The sequence below is a fragment of the Drosophila suzukii genome, chromosome 2R (assembly GCF_043229965.1).
Source record: "Drosophila suzukii chromosome 2R, CBGP_Dsuzu_IsoJpt1.0, whole genome shotgun sequence".
Taxonomy (NCBI): Eukaryota; Metazoa; Arthropoda; class Insecta; order Diptera; family Drosophilidae; genus Drosophila; species Drosophila suzukii.
This window is the reverse complement of record NC_092081.1, coordinates 16815379-16832015: the sequence shown is the minus strand read 5'-3', so window position 1 is coordinate 16832015 and position 16637 is coordinate 16815379. Positions and strand designations below refer to the sequence as shown.

Below are 16637 nucleotides of genomic sequence, written 5' to 3'. Positions count from 1 at the left end.
CGATGCTTTTTCACGTCTTATCAATGGTAAATAATTTGATCTCTGTTAAGATTCTTCTTGTTTTAATTTTCTTGTTGATATAAAAAAGCAATTCTTATAAATATATTTATTTAAATGGAAGTGAAAACAAAACGTTTTGTTGCAAAGCCTTTTTCCTTCAGTATAAAACAGTATTTAAAGTTTTCGTATACGAAAATGACATTGTTAGTAATTTTTTTTCGGTATTTCTATTATTAAAGATTTGGTCAGTCATTTTAAATCGATCCGCACGTATTGAAGTCCACCGCGCTTTCGTTTGCTTTTTTGCCTTGTGCTGGTTCCATGGAGGTTTATCTCAACTTTTGGAGGTGGTTAAAGTCGCCCAAACGTAATGGATGGCGAGGACAACCAACAATTAAATATTGGTTTTCTTGCAAGCCTATACAATGATACAGGATATGTTTGCGATGGATCGCTTGCTCACAAACGTAAGTAAAAGATGACAGATTAAAGTTAAACTCAAATATTAACTTTCATTTCCTCAAGGGTTTGTCGTCACATCAGCGCAGTGCTTAGAAAAGAACATACTGTACGTATTACTCTGAAATTGGGCAGCTTAAAATCATAATAAAGATGAAACTTTGTTGTTCAAGATTCGTGCGCCTGGGAGGGCCAAACAGATCGTGCCCTCTCCGGATATGCGTATGCATGAAACAAATTAATGTGGAGGCTACGATACCCCATTCCAAATTTAGTTCAGCCCTTTAAGAAGATGATATAGGTCTATTGATGCAAAGCGAAGTGACATTCAATGGTAATCTATTGGATTATATTATTTGATTCTCATTATTTATTCTGTCTGCAGACAACATTTGGCCGATTTGCTTAATCTTGAGTGACACGGTAAATTTATCGGAGATCAAAAACTTCACGATATAGGGCTGGGAAAGAATACCTCTGGAGAATCAAGCGACTTTCTTTATACCTTCCGTCCAACCCGAAATAGTTGAGCTGTTTCCTTTTATACATTTATTTTAAGTGATAAGCAATTCTGTGCCGGCAAAAATGTAAATCATACTGTGGAGTCCGGCGCACCACTGGCTGCCGATTTCACGTACCAGGAAAAAACAATCTACGTTCAGGCTGAAATCTCAAGCTACGTTATTGATATTTTCAGTGCCAATATGGTCTACACAAATGTACAGAGATGAAGCAGCTGGATAGCTGATACTGTGGCGGTATAATCCAATAATATTTATATATCATTTTTGAAATTCAAAATGTTATGAACATTACATTGTAAGAATACCCATTAAGCATTTAGTTTACATTTAATTGTTAGCATTATATAAATAAATATACCCATGTTCCAAAGAATTATTACAACCGGGTATACTTCAATAGATTACATTATGATTTTCAGAATCGCTGTTTATGAGCCTCTCTTTCGGTCTGAATATATTTATATTTATTCACGATTATAATTTTTTGATTGGGTATTAAATCGACAGCTGATTGATAAGCTCGTCTAGGGGCTTTAGTTATACTTATGTGTGATCTTCTTTCGTCAGTAGTACAGAAGATTTTCTCTGGGAACAATGTCTGCCCGGCTTTCGTTGGTTCTGCTCGGGATGGTGCTCTGCCACATGGGATTATCCCAGCTGTTGGATGAAAAGTGCCATGACGAGACGGTCACAAATAAATTTTACTATCAAAGTGATCTGGGTGACACTCCGTGGATCGCAAGCATATACAATAATGATGAATTTATTTGCCATGGGACGCTTGTTCACAAACGTTAGTATATGAACATTGAACACACTTTCCAGAGTTACTAAAGATGATTGGATCGTAAAACTTCTTATAAAAATGTTACTTTCTTCTAGTCTTCGTCCTAACGACTGCGAGTTGCATAGGGAATAGAAGAAATATGTAAGTAATACTGAACTACAAGCCATACTGGGTTTTAACGACCGTCTTTCCCTAGATTTGTACGTTTGGGAGAGTACGATAAGGCCTGCACTCCATCGTACTGCAATACCGTCGATCAGTACGGAGTTGCGACGGCTATTCAGCATCGCGATTTTGACCGCTACAAAGGCACAAACGATATACTTTTGCTTAGACTCTTCGGGGAAGTGGAATACAATGGTAAGACAATAAGATAGAATTTCGTCTTGAATCTACACAAAAGTGTCCTAAGTTTTACACCCGGTGGTATCTGTAAAGTATGCAATGACTTAACTGAGATCTTACTTCTATACATTTTCGCAATCTATCTTTTGATCGACTCATTAGTTTTAATATTTCTGTGTGCCTTTAGCCCATATCCGGCCAATCTGCATTATCTTCGATGACGTGGTTAGCTCAGGAACAATTGCAAGATTTAGAGCCTTCGGATGGGGTGGAAAAAGCCAAGAGCTGCAGACCGTAGATCTCTATCATAAGGTTGATACCGATTGCCAGAGAAATGGTATCATACGGCAACACAACCAGATCTGTGTGGGCACAGCATATGGAGGCTTCTGTGAGGGAATCCCTGGCGGTCCCCTGACGGCAGATTTATATTACGGCGGAAAAAGACTTGATGTACTATTTGGGATCGTGAGACATGGCAGACATTTATGCAGCTCGGCTAGCGTCTACACAGAGGTGACGGCCTACCAGGACTGGATATATAATAATGTGCGAGGTGCCGAAACCAAGGCGGTTCAGGTTTTCAACGAGGAGTGCAGAACCAATTGGACGGAGGAAGTTTTGGTTCGCCTTTGGGAGGTGTCTCTGATTCAGAATTCTTTCACTGGAGCGCTAGTAACAAACCGTAAGCAATTGTTTATGAGTTTTATAACAAATATTAAGTTTATTACTTTTGAAAAAAGAATTTGTCGTGACAGTGGCCAGCGCTTTCCTTAACAATCCCTCTGTAATGTAAGTAAAAATGTTATTAATATTTATTTATATATTAAAAATTTCCTCCATGAACATCTACATTATAGAAAGGTAAACACCAAACTTCAGCAGAGTCTTGATGTGGAATCGATCCACCAGCACCCCCACTTTTCATATTCACCAGGATCAGTAAAAAACAATATTGCTTTGCTTAAACTAACTGAGAAAGTGTCAGGCTCAGGTAACTACGTGACCTTAACAATCGAATTATTCTTGATAACAACTTTTACTCTAGATGCGGTAAAACCGATCTGCATTGTCATGAACCCGAAGGCACCAAGGACTTTAAGTGTACTTTTGAATGTTAACCAGGAAGGTTTTATGGGTGTTCGTAAAGAAAATGTAGTCCCCGTCGATAATTCGCTTTGCAGCCAAAAGATAGGAATGATAGTTGGAACTAACCAATTTTGTGTCGAGAATCGGGGCGTTCTCAAGTATCAGAAACCTGGTTCAATAGTAGGTACATTTCAAAGTGTACGCGGTGTCAATAGGTACGTTCTTATCGGCATAATTACCTTTTATAAGAACAGCCTGGTCGTTCTTACAAATGTTCAAAATCACGCGTATTGGATAATGGATACAGTTAATAGTCTAGTCATTTAAAATGCTTAGCTTTTACTTAAAGTAAAGGGAATAAAAACAAAACGGACAGTAAAAATAAATGTGTAATTTGCATGGAATAAACAACAAAGGAGGGACGAATGGCAGATTTCAATTTGAATGTTGCAATAAATTTAAGAATATATGGTCAAATTATCAGCGATGGTCACAGAACATCGCTGATAAAGGAACATCTCCTATCGAATTAATGTATATGCAGCAGGAATATATTTTTGTGAAAAAAATTGATTCAGGGTCAGTAATATAGCATCAAAAGGTTATAAAGATGCAACGATCTTCAATGATTGAGTTCTGAATCGAAGCTATTAAATTTGTATCCATATAAAAATAGTCATACATTTTTTTGTAATACTTTAACCCGACCGCATCTCTTTTGAAAAATTCCTGTGATCCAACGCTACAAAAAAGATCAATATTTTAATTCAATTTTTTAAAAAAGGGCGCCAACCATTCTTCCTCTTCTTAAAAAATACTACAACTTTACTTTTTAGCTGAGCCGCATAGGTGTCGCTGTTTCAGTGTAAGATCTATGTAAAATACGGTGTTTCGGTAAATGGACGCTAGAGGTCTCAGGCAAGGGTTTTAGTTTGAAATATCGATTAATCGATTGTTGTGGCGCCACTGTACAAAATTTAAAGAAAACATGTAAGGCACATGATAAGTTTTTGGTTAAGCTAATAAAAAGTAAATGGTAAAGGTTTTTGGTGTGCAAGTCAAGGGAACTGTCTTTAAACAGTTCGTAGATGTCACCTCCGATCACAATTTATGTGTCAGCTGCTGGTTTTTCACGGCTTATTCCCAGACAATTGTTGTATTTTAACGCTCATTAAATTGCCAAGCCAAGTGGATTATATAGTTGGCACATCCTCTTGGCCGCCGCACATCCTCAATGCAATTACGCGCATGCCGACGCGCATGCGTGACATTTTCGAGATGACTGCGCGATGTCGCTTCCTCCGCCTGGGCTCTCTGCAAAGTCCGTCCTGGGGTCTCTAGTCCGATCGGTGGACCCTGATCAAACAAAATAGCTGGCAAATGATTTACTGCCGCCTTCGCGTGCATTAGCCAAAGTCGGGGGGCTAGCACTTTTGGTTTCTGTTTGTTCTTTTCACCTTCCATATCGAGGGAACGGGGGTACGAATGGCTGGTTCGGCCGTTCTGTTGGCCCGCTTCTCGCTCTTGGTCAATATCACTGCAAAGGGCCTAAAGCTGGCGATCTGCAAGGCGGCAACCGGTTTCGGCCAACTGCGCAGTTTGATCGCTTTTTTGTTTTCCTTTTTTTTTTGGGAGGCACTGCATTTGGCGTAGTGTTACCCTTACAAAAAGTTTTGGCGATTTTGCAGCCAAGTTGCATAACTTTTCTGTTCTCAAGTTTTATTTCACAAAACTTAAAACCCATTGACTAGACTTAGTATACAGGAAGTCTTGTAAAACATTTAATAAGTGTGGAAACTTAGCTTGGAGTAGGTCAGAAAATTATAATTTTATCAATTAGATGATGAATTTGTAATATCCATAGAGAACTTCTGCAAATCCAAAAATATTATTAGTTATGCCCAAAGTTTTTTTTATAGTTGTGATATTTTTGTTTCTTAACATGGGTGAAGTGTTGAAAATAAAACTCATATGCCAATTAAGTTGATGAGTTTTTGTTATTATTATGATGTTAGAGATGTTTACAAATGGTTTACAGGGTTTTTTGAATTCTTGGTAAGAAATAATTCCCCTCTAGTAAATAGGGTGTGCATAAAATGTATCTTCACCGACTTTTCTGATTTTTCTTTTTGGCGCTAAAAAGGAAAATCAGACAGTGGTGGCCAGTGGAGCTATTGGCCCGGCCAGAATCGGGGTGTTGTTGTGTTGGGGCCGCTGTTGTTTTGGGTTGTGTAGCCGTCACCCAGATTATCAGGAAACTGGAGGAACCAGTTTCGGTGCGATGTGGCATGCAACCTAAATATAGAATTGCAGTTCGCAAAAAACAGCGCGATTTGCTGCAAATTAGCTTGGGCCAAATTATTGATCCAGGCCCAATGATGCGATTATACTCGATTCCCTGGCAATGGTACTCCTTTATCACACGCTGCGAAATTCATGAATATTACAAATGTTTGCATTGCTTTTTCTGCTTTTTCGGCTTTTTCTGGCCTTATCTTATCAGCAAGTGCCGCATACAGGTAAAGATACAAATATACAGATACATTTGCGCACCTTTCGGCCAAACGCTTACCTGTTGATTGAGCGAAACAGAGAGAGAGAGAGGGAGAGAGAGCTGGCCAAGTGGCGGTGTGTGGGTGAGCGGGAGTATCTGTGTGAGGCGCTCGTCTTACAGTGCGACTCCAAACAACCCGTCGTCGTCGAGATCCCGAGATCCCAGCCCTCATTCGCTCGAACGCAACGATCGCGCGCGGTTGTCTCGCCAAAAACAGCATAAGATACAAGCCTGGAACGAAAGATATAAAGCCGAGCAGCCAGTACTCAAGTTCTCAAAACGTCCAGAAACAACTCTCCCGGTCACGGTCCCCCCCCACAAATCGCTTTTCATTTTCGCAGAGAGAACGATTCGAATCCGCTTGCGATTCCAACAAGTGCGAGTGAAGTGTAAGTGTCTTGGCCAGTTTTTGCCTGCCTCCTCCCAAAAAGTTTTCAAAACGGCCGAGAAGAGCCGGTTTCGAGGCACAGGGCTCGAGTGTGATTCATGATTCATGGTCCAAAAAGCTTGACCGTTGACTCAGCATCCCCGAAAATCAAAGACACATTCAAGCAATTAACCCCTTGATTAAAAAGCAAAAGTGTTAACCGCAAGTTGTTGTGTAACTAACCGTTGTCATCGTCATTAAAGATCGTCGAGATGCGGTCTTTAAACTTAATTACGTCCGTATCTCGGCTGTTCGGCATCTTAATCGGCTGACGATAAAAGAAACAAGCGCTAGAACAGTGTTTTTTAGTGATTTGATTGGATTGCGCACAGCGCCAGATTTTTTGATATTATTTTTACCACTCAACATGATTTAATTAAAAAGCCGAAATTGTTTTTTCGGGCTAAAGATAGGTGATGGGTGGAGGGTTTATTATTATTTGTTTACTTGTATGCCGTTCTTGTTTAACTCGCCTGAGCTTTTTATGCCGCCCGCGTTGTGATGCGATGATGTAGACACAAATACGCGCTGCATAAAACATCCAAATATTATATTATATTATACATATTTACCCACATAGTCAGCCATGTTTTCCTGCAGCTTTTTTGTGGATTGTTTGCCACGATACGATTCAATTCGTTTCGTTTCATTTCACTGCTTGATTGAGCACATCAGCGCTGGCAAAAACATATTTTACGTTTATTTTTGTTAGCCCAGCGCGCCGTGGCTACATTTTAACATATTAATGTTTTATGGCTCACTTTTCGTGCACTCGAAATTGAATTTGTGGAAATTTCGATTTAGCCAGAGCCATCTCTTTATTAAAGCGACCTTCGATCTCAAAAAGGTTATGGGGGATGTGTGACCCCAAAGGCATAATTAATAGTTTATTGGGAAATGGTTAATGGATCGGGTAGATCATGATTCACGCACTCAGGATCTTTTGTGACCCAAATTCCCCGGGGTTGTTGTTCCCAATTCGATGAGCACTTTGTTGTGGTCTAAAGGAAAACAGATCACGGGAAGTAGTTCACCAGCAGAAACTGAATAGCACAGCCAAAAGCACCTGCACTTGTTTTCAACTTCAAAGAGACGGGCCAAATGTGCGTTTCATAGGCATAGGGAAATAAAAAAATAAATAGGTATAATAATAAACAAGAAACAAATCAAACCATTACAAAAAGTTATATTCTATAGACCTTTTTTTGTTAAAAAATAAAAAAAATCAATGAATGAATGGGTAAAATCAGAGTATAAATATAAAATACCAAAATACTTCAGAACTGGAAGACCTATAAATGTGTTTTTCGTAATCGTCTTAAGTACACTTAAATTATCAATAAAATCATATAATATTTTTTTTGGAACTCTTAAATGTAATTATATGATTATATTATTCAATGGCTAACTACCAAAATAGTAAAACCCATTTCACTAGCTGCAATTATCGGATTACTATGAGTTATAGCCCCGAAACGGACGGATTGCACATCGGCATTTAGCTGGCTGCGCCGTTAAAAGTTGGGGAATGAAAACAAAATACAAACAATTAGCCAAATAACAAAATACATATCCCGAGCGAAGAACAACAAAACCAGGCGGCCACAAAAGCCAGACAGACATTGGCAGTCGTCGTCGCCGTCGTCTGGTGTTTTGTAGCTTTGCGGCTCTGCCGTCGAATCGGTTGGGAACTGAGAACCACCAGTGTCTATATAGCTAGGCTATATCTCTCACACGGCCCAAAAGCAGCGACGTCGACGGCGACTGCGACGCCAGCGATGTGGTTGAAAAGATTTTTGTATTCGAAAACGGCACAAAATGCACATAAAAATTTTCGGTTTCGGTTTTTGCTTTAGTTGAGAGAAAATCGTCGCTTAGTTAACGTCGCCCAAGAACTGAAGAACTGGCAGTGCACCACAAACGCCACGAATATACGAAACCGATCCAAGTCCAAATCCAAATCAAAAACCCAATCGAAACCGAATCGAATCGAATCCCAGCTAAAAACCACCCGATCGGAATAAATCGGTCAGTACCAATCACACGTGAAATCAGCCAAACGTTGCGTATAGATCAGCTGGTTATACAATCGATTCGGAAGGATTGCTGATCAATCTGAATCTGAGTCACAGACCCCTTTTCGCTTTCCCCCAAATAGTGCCCTGTGTGAATTTTGTGAAGGTTAACAACAAGTAAAGTCCCTTACGAAACCAAAGACTCATCGCGAATACATTCAATTGCTAAATCAATTTCTTGGCACGCCGATCCAGGGAATTTCTTTTGACGCATATATCATTTTTGTTGGCCAGAGCACAGATACAGAGATACCAAGATACAGATACGTCGTAGATCTTCGGGCTCGTTGAAATTGAATAAAATTATATAGTCAAAAAGCGAGAAAATTTTTAGAAACTTTTCAAGGTGAGTTTATTTTTAGCGCCTCGAAATGGCTGCTCGGATTGGATTTGTTTCCGAATATTCTCGCTCAGTCAGTCAGTCAGCGCCATTCGCCATCCGCCAGATACAATATCTGCCAGATATTCAGATATACACAAATTGCGAAAGTGCTGCGGATGTGGCAGCCACCTCCTGCGCCTCCTTCAAAACGCTCAAATTGCTACGGTTTGGCGCCACAGTTTCTGAGGCATTTTAGAAAACGTTTTGAGCGTTATATCGCCTATATATCACCGCATATTAATGAAGCCAGCTCTCTAGGTCGCCTGCTCGGAAAAAAGTGTCTTTCGTTGTCTTGGCAATTGCGATTTTCGTGGCTGCTCTTCGGTTGGTTTTCCTTTTCGCCCGATCTATTTTCAGCCATTTTCCGTCGCTCACTCTCGCCTGCTATCTCTGACATCACGTATACGCAGTGGTTGCTCTCCATTTCCATTTGCCATTTCACATTTCCCATTTCCAATATCCAATTGATGCCTGGCCAGCCAGGCTGTGATGTAATTTAGCCATGACCAGAACTTGTTGATACTCGCCCTGTTCTGTTGTTTTAGTTTAGCCAGGGTTCAGTGACCCAACCACCAATCCGATCCACCAATCAATCACCCACCTGCTTATCTTATGGTTGGTCACCTCACCAATAATAGCTGTAAAGCAAGCGATACTTCTGCCGAATCAATCTTACAACGCCTCAAAACATCCGTGAATCAATGCCCGATAAGATAGCAGTTCTATAAACTTGAATGAGCTAATGGCCATTGCCACTGCCCACTTTGCCGATGAATGAAATGTCTTTGTTTACACTGGGGTTTATCAGGGCAGGGCGGAATTAATTACCCAGAGGATGGTTGGCGAGGGGAATACACAGAAAAGAATTAGTTTTGTTGAGAAACATTAATACATATAATCTTCTGGATTAATTCTACATTTCTGTTTTCCAATGGAACAATCAAATTGATGTATTATATACAATTTTGTATAGAAAAAGCAGAGTCTGGGATTTAGCATGATAATATATATACACTAGTGGGCATAAGTCTTTTGACAAAACAGAATTTAAGTATAGCCATAAATTTAAGGATACAATTCTTTTCTTAACCCATTTAGCACTTGTTGATAATGTCAAATTTTAGATTTTAGTTCCTCGATATGGAAAGTAAGGAAATTTCTCTCTGTGCTGTGGAAATACTTGCAGTTTCTTCTCTGGCCGGGGATCGTAAATTAAGTCCGTCGCGGAAATGTAGCTGGGCTCATTAGAATGGCACTTCTCGCTCACATCCTATTCCGTTCCTGGGTGCGTGACAATATTTCATGGCTTGACTTCACTTGACTCGGATTCTGGTTCTGATTCGGAATCGTACTCGTATTCGTGCACATATTGCAACAATCGGGGGACTGATGGGACCGTATGGGGGAAAAAGGGGAGACATGCTCTAAAAATTTCAAACAACTTTGCGTATATTTTAATTAGTGCGCTCTCGCATTGGCAGTTTGCTTTTTGCTTTCTGCAGTTTGCAGCTTGCAGTTCGCTGTTCTCTTGCCACCAAATCATTTCTCAAGAATTTAACCTTCGTGAACTGTCATGGTAGATTGCGTTCTCTTTCCCCTTGCTGAGGCGAGCACTTTTCTCGTATCTTTCTCGGCTCTTTGGGGCTCGTATGTCATTCGCGGCAAAAAAGACAGCGGAACAACGCGAAACCAGACCAAAGATAATCATTAAAGAATATTTTTACAGACCTTAATGGGCGGCTTCCCTGAGAAAGCTTTACTGGCATTTATGAGATGTGAGCTCTTTTGGGCCGATCTTGAACTGTATCCGCATTCAAAAGGTGGAAGGTTTACGAAAACACTTGGGTGTATATATTGTTGTAAGCTTCTAAGCTACCCTAAATAATATTTCTGACTTAAATGCATTATTATCCGTCGTTTCTTAAAAAATATACCTACTATACTTCAGTACTTTTGCAGTTAGTTCGATTCATCAATCCGAAGTCTTTCTAGGATCTTATAAAAATTATTTTCATAGAGACTTCTGAGATACCATCAAATAAAATTCTATCATATTATTATCCCTTGTTTTTTAAAAAATATACGTATTATACTTTGGTATTTTTGAAGTTAGTTCGTTTCATCAATCCGAAGTCTTTTTAGGATCTTATAAAAATTATTTTCATAGAGACTTCTAAGATACCATCATATAATGCCCAATTCAATACTCCCTGCTTAAGCTAGATGGTTGTTTGTTATTTAAAGTAGCTCTAGCTTACTGATTAATCGAGTTAAAGTGCCTGGATTAACCCAAAGTAAAACCCGATGGCTCCCACTTGCAAAGCACTTCGATCTGCAACCCTGACCTTAACTTCTGCCAGCGGTTTTATCACTTTCCCCTGGCCAACAACTCCGATGGCACACTTTCGCACAGATGCGAAATCGCAAGTGAAGGAGGCGAAATTACACAATATTCGAGCGGCAATTTGACTAAAAGTAATCACGTATCTGACGCCTCGCAATTACATAACCGCAGTGCGTTGAAAATAAACGCCCACAGACGCGAAATCTTCCACGACGAAGAAGTGCAGACTCAACTCCGCTGTTATGGTATAGTACCCCCTTTTAGCCCCCTTTTTGGGGGGGAAGGGGAGCCACTGGCACTGCTCTTTCTGCACCACAAACGTGACTGGCAAACAATTTTTGGTTTCATCGCCTCGGCAAAAGCCACAGAAACCCATCGAGAGATTGCGATTGAGTCGGCACTATGGGCTGGCATAGGGTTAACTGGGGAGTGGGGATGTGGGAAAACCCGCATCACTCCGGAGTTTGTTTTGTTTATGAATTTAACGAAGGGAAAATATTTATTTTGGCCATGCACGTTACGTTGAACAAATTATAAAATCTCGTGCGGCGCGCGCTCATAAATCAGAAAATCATTTACGTGCACATCTCTTTTTCGGGATCCAGAATTAATTGCCCGGCATTTGGCAGCGCTTAAAAGGGGATATTGGGAATTTTTTAAATAAAAGACATTCCTAGAGATTTCCAAGGAAAACCAACTAGTTCAAAACGCTGGCCTTCCGCCCACCGAGATATTTCTTTGCGAGGGCCATTTCTGCGCCAAGTCTATTTCGATCGACGGACGTCAATGCCAAAGTCACAAATATTATATCAAATATGTGATTGGCGAAAGCGAAAGCCAACGGCATCTCAATGAAAATTACTTTGCCTTAACCCCTGCTGACCAATGCAGCTCCAATTACCCCTAGGAAAAAGTAGACTAAAAACACAGATGACAGCCGTGTGCGTCCGTCACCGAAATCGAAATAGTTTCCTCGGCATTTTTGTGGGGGGCGAGGGCAAGAAATATGTATTTTTGATGTATTTTTAAAAGAATCAGACAGTGACACTTGCCTCTGTCCATTAGCAAGGCTGACAAATTGTTTGTTGAAACGGGCTGAAATGCAAATGCTAAGCATTTTATTTAGTCTTTGATTAATTCATATCCAAACAAGGGGGGGGGGGAATGTTTTAACAAATTCATTTGGGTGTTCGCACAATGTACGCCTAAGTTCCCCTCTCGAAGGCAGCCGAGGAGCCCAGGAGCCCAGAAGTCGGGCACTTTGTCAACTCTAATTGCAGCACTTTGTAAACTGTCACAGGACAGGCAGTTGCAAAGGGGGCGGGGCAGCAACAAGTGGATGGAGTCCTCCGCCCGGAGTCCCCATTTTTGATGGAGAATTATTGCCGCCCGTCCTTGGGGCCGACTTTATCTGCCGGTTTCCATCTGCCGCCTGTCATTAGCCCAACTGACTAGAGGATGCCGATTCCGATACATATCCCCCCCACAATCATCATCCAAAAGAGGCAAATTTGCATTTCACAATTGCATTTCGCTTAATCGCATTTTGTTAACCCATTAAAGCCCACCAATTATGCACAAAAGGTAATTACAAACAACCAAAAACAAAGAGACAGAAAGAAAAATAGTTTTCAATTAATTGCATTTTGTTCATTAATGTTAAATCAAATGGCAAATCCATTCGCTGTCCGTCTGTTTTTCAGTTTTCAGTCCGATAATCTTGTTGACTGCATAATAAGTTATGTCGATTGTATAAGTATAATAATATAGGTAAGGCTAACTGGGAATAATAATACTTTTAAACATACTTTTGGCTGCTTTCTCCTGCCAACTTTCTGAATTAGGAACCCTAGATTTTTCGGAAGGGATTAAATTAAATTACCGCACAAACAGCAGCAGATTGACAAGCCTATTAAATTGTCATTATATATGCCACACAATTTGTAGACAATTTGGAGATGGGGCACTGATTGAGGGGCTTTGTTCTGCGCACTTTGTGCGGCTAATTAAATAAATGCGTTGATAATTACGCTTTATTAGCTCAGAACAACTAATATGGCATTAACTATTCCAGTGACAGATTTAAAATTGTATTATTTTCCCACATTTTTTCACAACGCATTCCTTTTTTTCTCCTATTTGTTCAGTTGCCAAAGCCGAGAGTGTGTTGTGCTGAGAGTTTAATTTATGGGATTTGGTTTTTTGATTGTTTTCTATTATATTTAATTACATTTTGTGCTGGCAAATAATGTGATATTTTGCAATATTTATGGTGGCATTTATCGGCGTTCCCTTGCCATTTTTATGCGGATTTTAAATCCGTTTACTTATCGATATCGAGACTGGAAAAAAAGAATGCATCTTTCCGCTCCCCGCAAATGTATCTGCATCTGTATATCTGCATGTGGCTCTTTAGCTTTCAGCTTTAAATGCCGTTTTTTGACGCACAGTTTAATAAATATTTACCTGCCACATTTTGCCTTTGTTGATTTACTCGAAATTCCTCCGATCCGATGAAAATAGGTGAACGCATGGAAATTGCATTTTCGGCATACTGAATCGAGCGACGAACTATCTCCGATTAAAATTTGCATTCGCATTGAATTTCACATTTCTCATAGAAAATATGCGCGAAATATTAATCAATTTTGTGCACAGTCATGGCACAATTATAATTCCCATATACAAGCAATCAAATTGCCGCATAAACTGTACTGCCCGCCCAGGGAATGCCAATGTGATTGTATTTGTAGAATTTACATATTTTATTTGTGAAAATTTATGCAATTACAGGCAAATATTTGAAATTGCCAATCGAGAAAAAATGTCGATAAATATCGCGTATGTTTACATAAAGGGTGTACATAATGGAGCAAAATAATGGTGGTCTCGGCAGTTTTTGGCTTATTAAGGGAATTGTAGAATGAACTTATGGCCACCTAAAAAGTACCACTATCAAATGTATCTCTATCTTTATATGTATCTCAAAATAATGGTGGTCTAGGCAGTTTTTGGCTTATTAAGGTAAATGCAAAAGAAATTCAATTCCGGCAATGAACCTATGGCCACCTAAAAAGTGCCACTATCAAATGTATCTGTATCTTTATTTGTATCTGAACTAGGTATCTGGGTGGGAGAGCTTCCATGGCTGGCGGAAAAATTGCCACATTCAATGTCACTTGCCTTTCTCCCTCTCTCTCTACATTTCCACTCTCTCCCACACTTAAAAAGCGAAGAAAATAATCACAAAAGAAACGGCAAGAATGCATGCAAAGTGTCACTTTTGTCAGCTTTTCCCTCGCTTTTTGTTTTTTCCCCTGCGCCTAGTGCAAAAATATTAAAAATATCATACAAGCACACACGCAGCACAAAGAGAAAAACTTTTCCCCTGTTGTTTTTCCTCTATTTTCCCTACGTTTTTCTTCTTTTTTCTTATTTTTCCTTCATTTTTTTTTCAAATACTCAAGTGTTTTGATGCACTGACAGTTGCAGACGTGTGCTGGTGTGAGTGTGATTGCGAGTGAAAAACTTTTTTAGCTTTCAGCGCTTGATAAGCGCCGCGAAAAAAAGAAAATATGGGTGGGGAAAACATGAAAAAAGAAAAAAGTCGAGTCGTCGAGCCGTTGAGTTACGCCCATTTAGCACGCGCATTGCATTAGACAGACTGAAGAGCAACAGCGTCGTCATCGCCGGCGGGGGATCGGGGGTGCGGGGGGATCGGGGGATCGCGGGTTCCCCGGGGGGAGGGTCTTCCAGGCGGGCGGAAAACATGTCCTGTTAGCCGCAAGCACGAGCGCACACATGACGTCACGTCACGTCACATTGCATCAGTGCGGGAAGTCAGAGAAAGCAGGGTGGCAAGGCGACTCGGAAATACTCTATAGGATCAAAAATCAGTCCTCGCTTAGAACCCTCTAAAAACTAAGAAAAGCTTCAAGTATTACCTATATCGATCTAGACTTATTTTCCCTATAGCGAAAACCATATTTGATTTCACCAAAATGAAATTTGGCTCCTAAAAATATTTACGTTTCTCAACATTTTTTCAAAGAATTTCATTTCATGAACATTTGGAAATACAAACTATACTAAGTAACTTGGACTTGAACCTTATGGTGGCAATGTTCTCAAATGTATCCGTAGGAAGAAGTTAAAAGACATTTGTGTTATCTCACATAGAATCCCTAGAATATAATAAAACAAATTGTTAAAGTTAAAACTATTTTTCAGAAACATAGAGTATTATATACACCAAACAAGAAAATAGTCACAGAAAAGCAACTATTGTAACATTAATTCTACACTATTGAGTATCGTTTTGGCGTCGATGAGATGAGTTTTGAATTATTACTTTCCAAAGCATTATTTTAAAATTAATTGGTTTAAAAATAATACCACATAACCAAATTTTAGACTCTTTCTTTATAGAAATGATACTGTAAAGTATAGACTTTATATTATTTATTCTTAATATTCAATACTGCCTCTGATATTCTTTTAATTCAACCGGTGTTAAGTCTTAGTACTCTGTTTTTTCTTTGGGGGTACTCAGATCATATTTATTCTATGGATCATACTTAAAAGTAAGATAACAAATCCATAAAATGTCTTAAACTCATATCTATTTTTCCCAAATATTTAGATTCCCATAAGTTACTGAAAGTTTTAAAGCTGTCTTCTTAAGACCGACAGATCTTTGGTGATCCCTGCCCCAATCACCCCGTTAATCCCATATGCCCAAGCTCAGCGCTGTCTGAACGGTATTCAAAAATCACTCGCCCCCAGGCGGAATTTCTACGACTCGCCAGCGCCCCCCCTTAACCCATACCCCTTAAATCCCCCATTTCCCCACCGGCAACTTCAGTTTCACTCAGCAGCAGCAAAAGTTTAGTTTTGGCCTGGCCAACAAAAGCGCGTCTGTGAAAAAGGCCAAACAAGGAAAAAAGAAGAGAAGAGAGGAACTTGAAGAGGCAACAAGCGGGGGAGCTACAAAAAATAAAGACGAAAAAACGTTGAGCAGTTTGAAGTGTACGTGAAATTTGCATAAATGCGAAATCAACGCGTTCACTACTTGGCGCTGCCCTCCGTTTCGATTCCCAGTCCCCGAAAAACCCAGAAAACCCAGGGAACCCCTTAGTACCCGAATCCCCGATTCCCCGGAGGAACTGCAAAGCACTTTGCCACACATATGGATGTGTGGGGATATGTGGATATGTGGCATGGCATTTGCATGGCTTGTTATTCCCCGACAGGCGGGTCTGTTGACTGCGTTTTTCCACTCCTAATTTCAACCAACTTCTGCCAGTTAGTGGGTGAATATGTCGCTCCGGCTTCACTTTTGTTTGGCCCAAAGAGCCAAGGCATCAGCAGCAGAAGCAGCAGCAGATCTTTGAAGTAGTTTTCTTGGGGCCTCGACCACTTGACAGCCGGCAGTCAAATGGGGAAATGGAAAATGGGATATGGGATATGGAAAAGCTGTTGCTGCCCCGCTCGAGTGGCTTTTAATGAGCTGTTCCCTTATGCAGTTTATTAATGTGTTGAAATGGCCAGCTAACCAAATGCACACTGTTTGCCCAATACCCGATTTGTTTGGAGTAGAGTCTGCAGCACGTAATTAGTTGGCTCATTACAGATTGAAGCTGTTCCGTTTG

The 16637-nt window shown here is 40.1% G+C and overlaps 2 protein-coding genes and 1 long non-coding RNA gene across 25 annotated transcripts in view; all 3 read left to right on the top strand.

The window, feature by feature from the left end:
* The first annotated feature begins 258 nt into the window (after positions 1-258).
* On the top strand, positions 259-1356 carry LOC139352509 (uncharacterized). The gene is made up of 3 exons (XR_011603720.1): positions 259-467; positions 526-793; positions 845-1356. It is a non-coding gene; the product is annotated as an uncharacterized lncRNA (long non-coding RNA).
* Positions 1357-1544: 188 nt separating this feature from the next.
* LOC108017870 (chymotrypsin-like protease CTRL-1) lies at positions 1545-3603 on the top strand. Its single transcript, XM_017085030.4, has 7 exons — positions 1545-1776; positions 1866-1911; positions 1967-2130; positions 2303-2800; positions 2859-2907; positions 2976-3109; positions 3164-3603. Exons 1-7 carry the CDS (start codon positions 1578-1580, stop codon positions 3529-3531), a joined length of 1458 nt encoding a protein of 485 aa, XP_016940519.3. The 5' UTR covers positions 1545-1577; the 3' UTR covers positions 3532-3603.
* A 2348-nt stretch (positions 3604-5951) lies between these two features.
* Zasp52 (Z band alternatively spliced PDZ-motif protein 52) overlaps positions 5952-16637 on the top strand; it is a 60700-nt gene continuing 50014 nt past the window's right edge. For 4 of the 23 annotated variants that reach the window (XM_017085132.4, XM_017085130.4, XM_017085131.4 and 1 more), the window contains exon 1: positions 8032-8213. The gene's annotated coding sequence lies outside the window, so the exon portion shown is untranslated. Of the gene's footprint in view, positions 6148-8031; positions 8214-8260; positions 8607-16637 lie in introns of those variants that run through there. The other 19 variants (XM_017085141.4, XM_017085140.4, XM_017085137.4 and 16 more) reach the window with 9 other exon arrangements.

Coding starts and splice junctions, on each gene's coding strand:
- LOC108017870 (XM_017085030.4), top strand. CDS start 1,578: ATGTCTGCCCGGCTTTCGTTGGTTCTGCTCGGGATGGTGCTCTGCCAC. Junction 1,777..1,865: donor TGGGACGCTTGTTCACAAAC/GTTAGTATATGA, acceptor ACTTTCTTCTAG/TCTTCGTCCTAACGACTGCG. Junction 2,801..2,858: donor TGGAGCGCTAGTAACAAACC/GTAAGCAATTGT, acceptor TTTTGAAAAAAG/AATTTGTCGTGACAGTGGCC.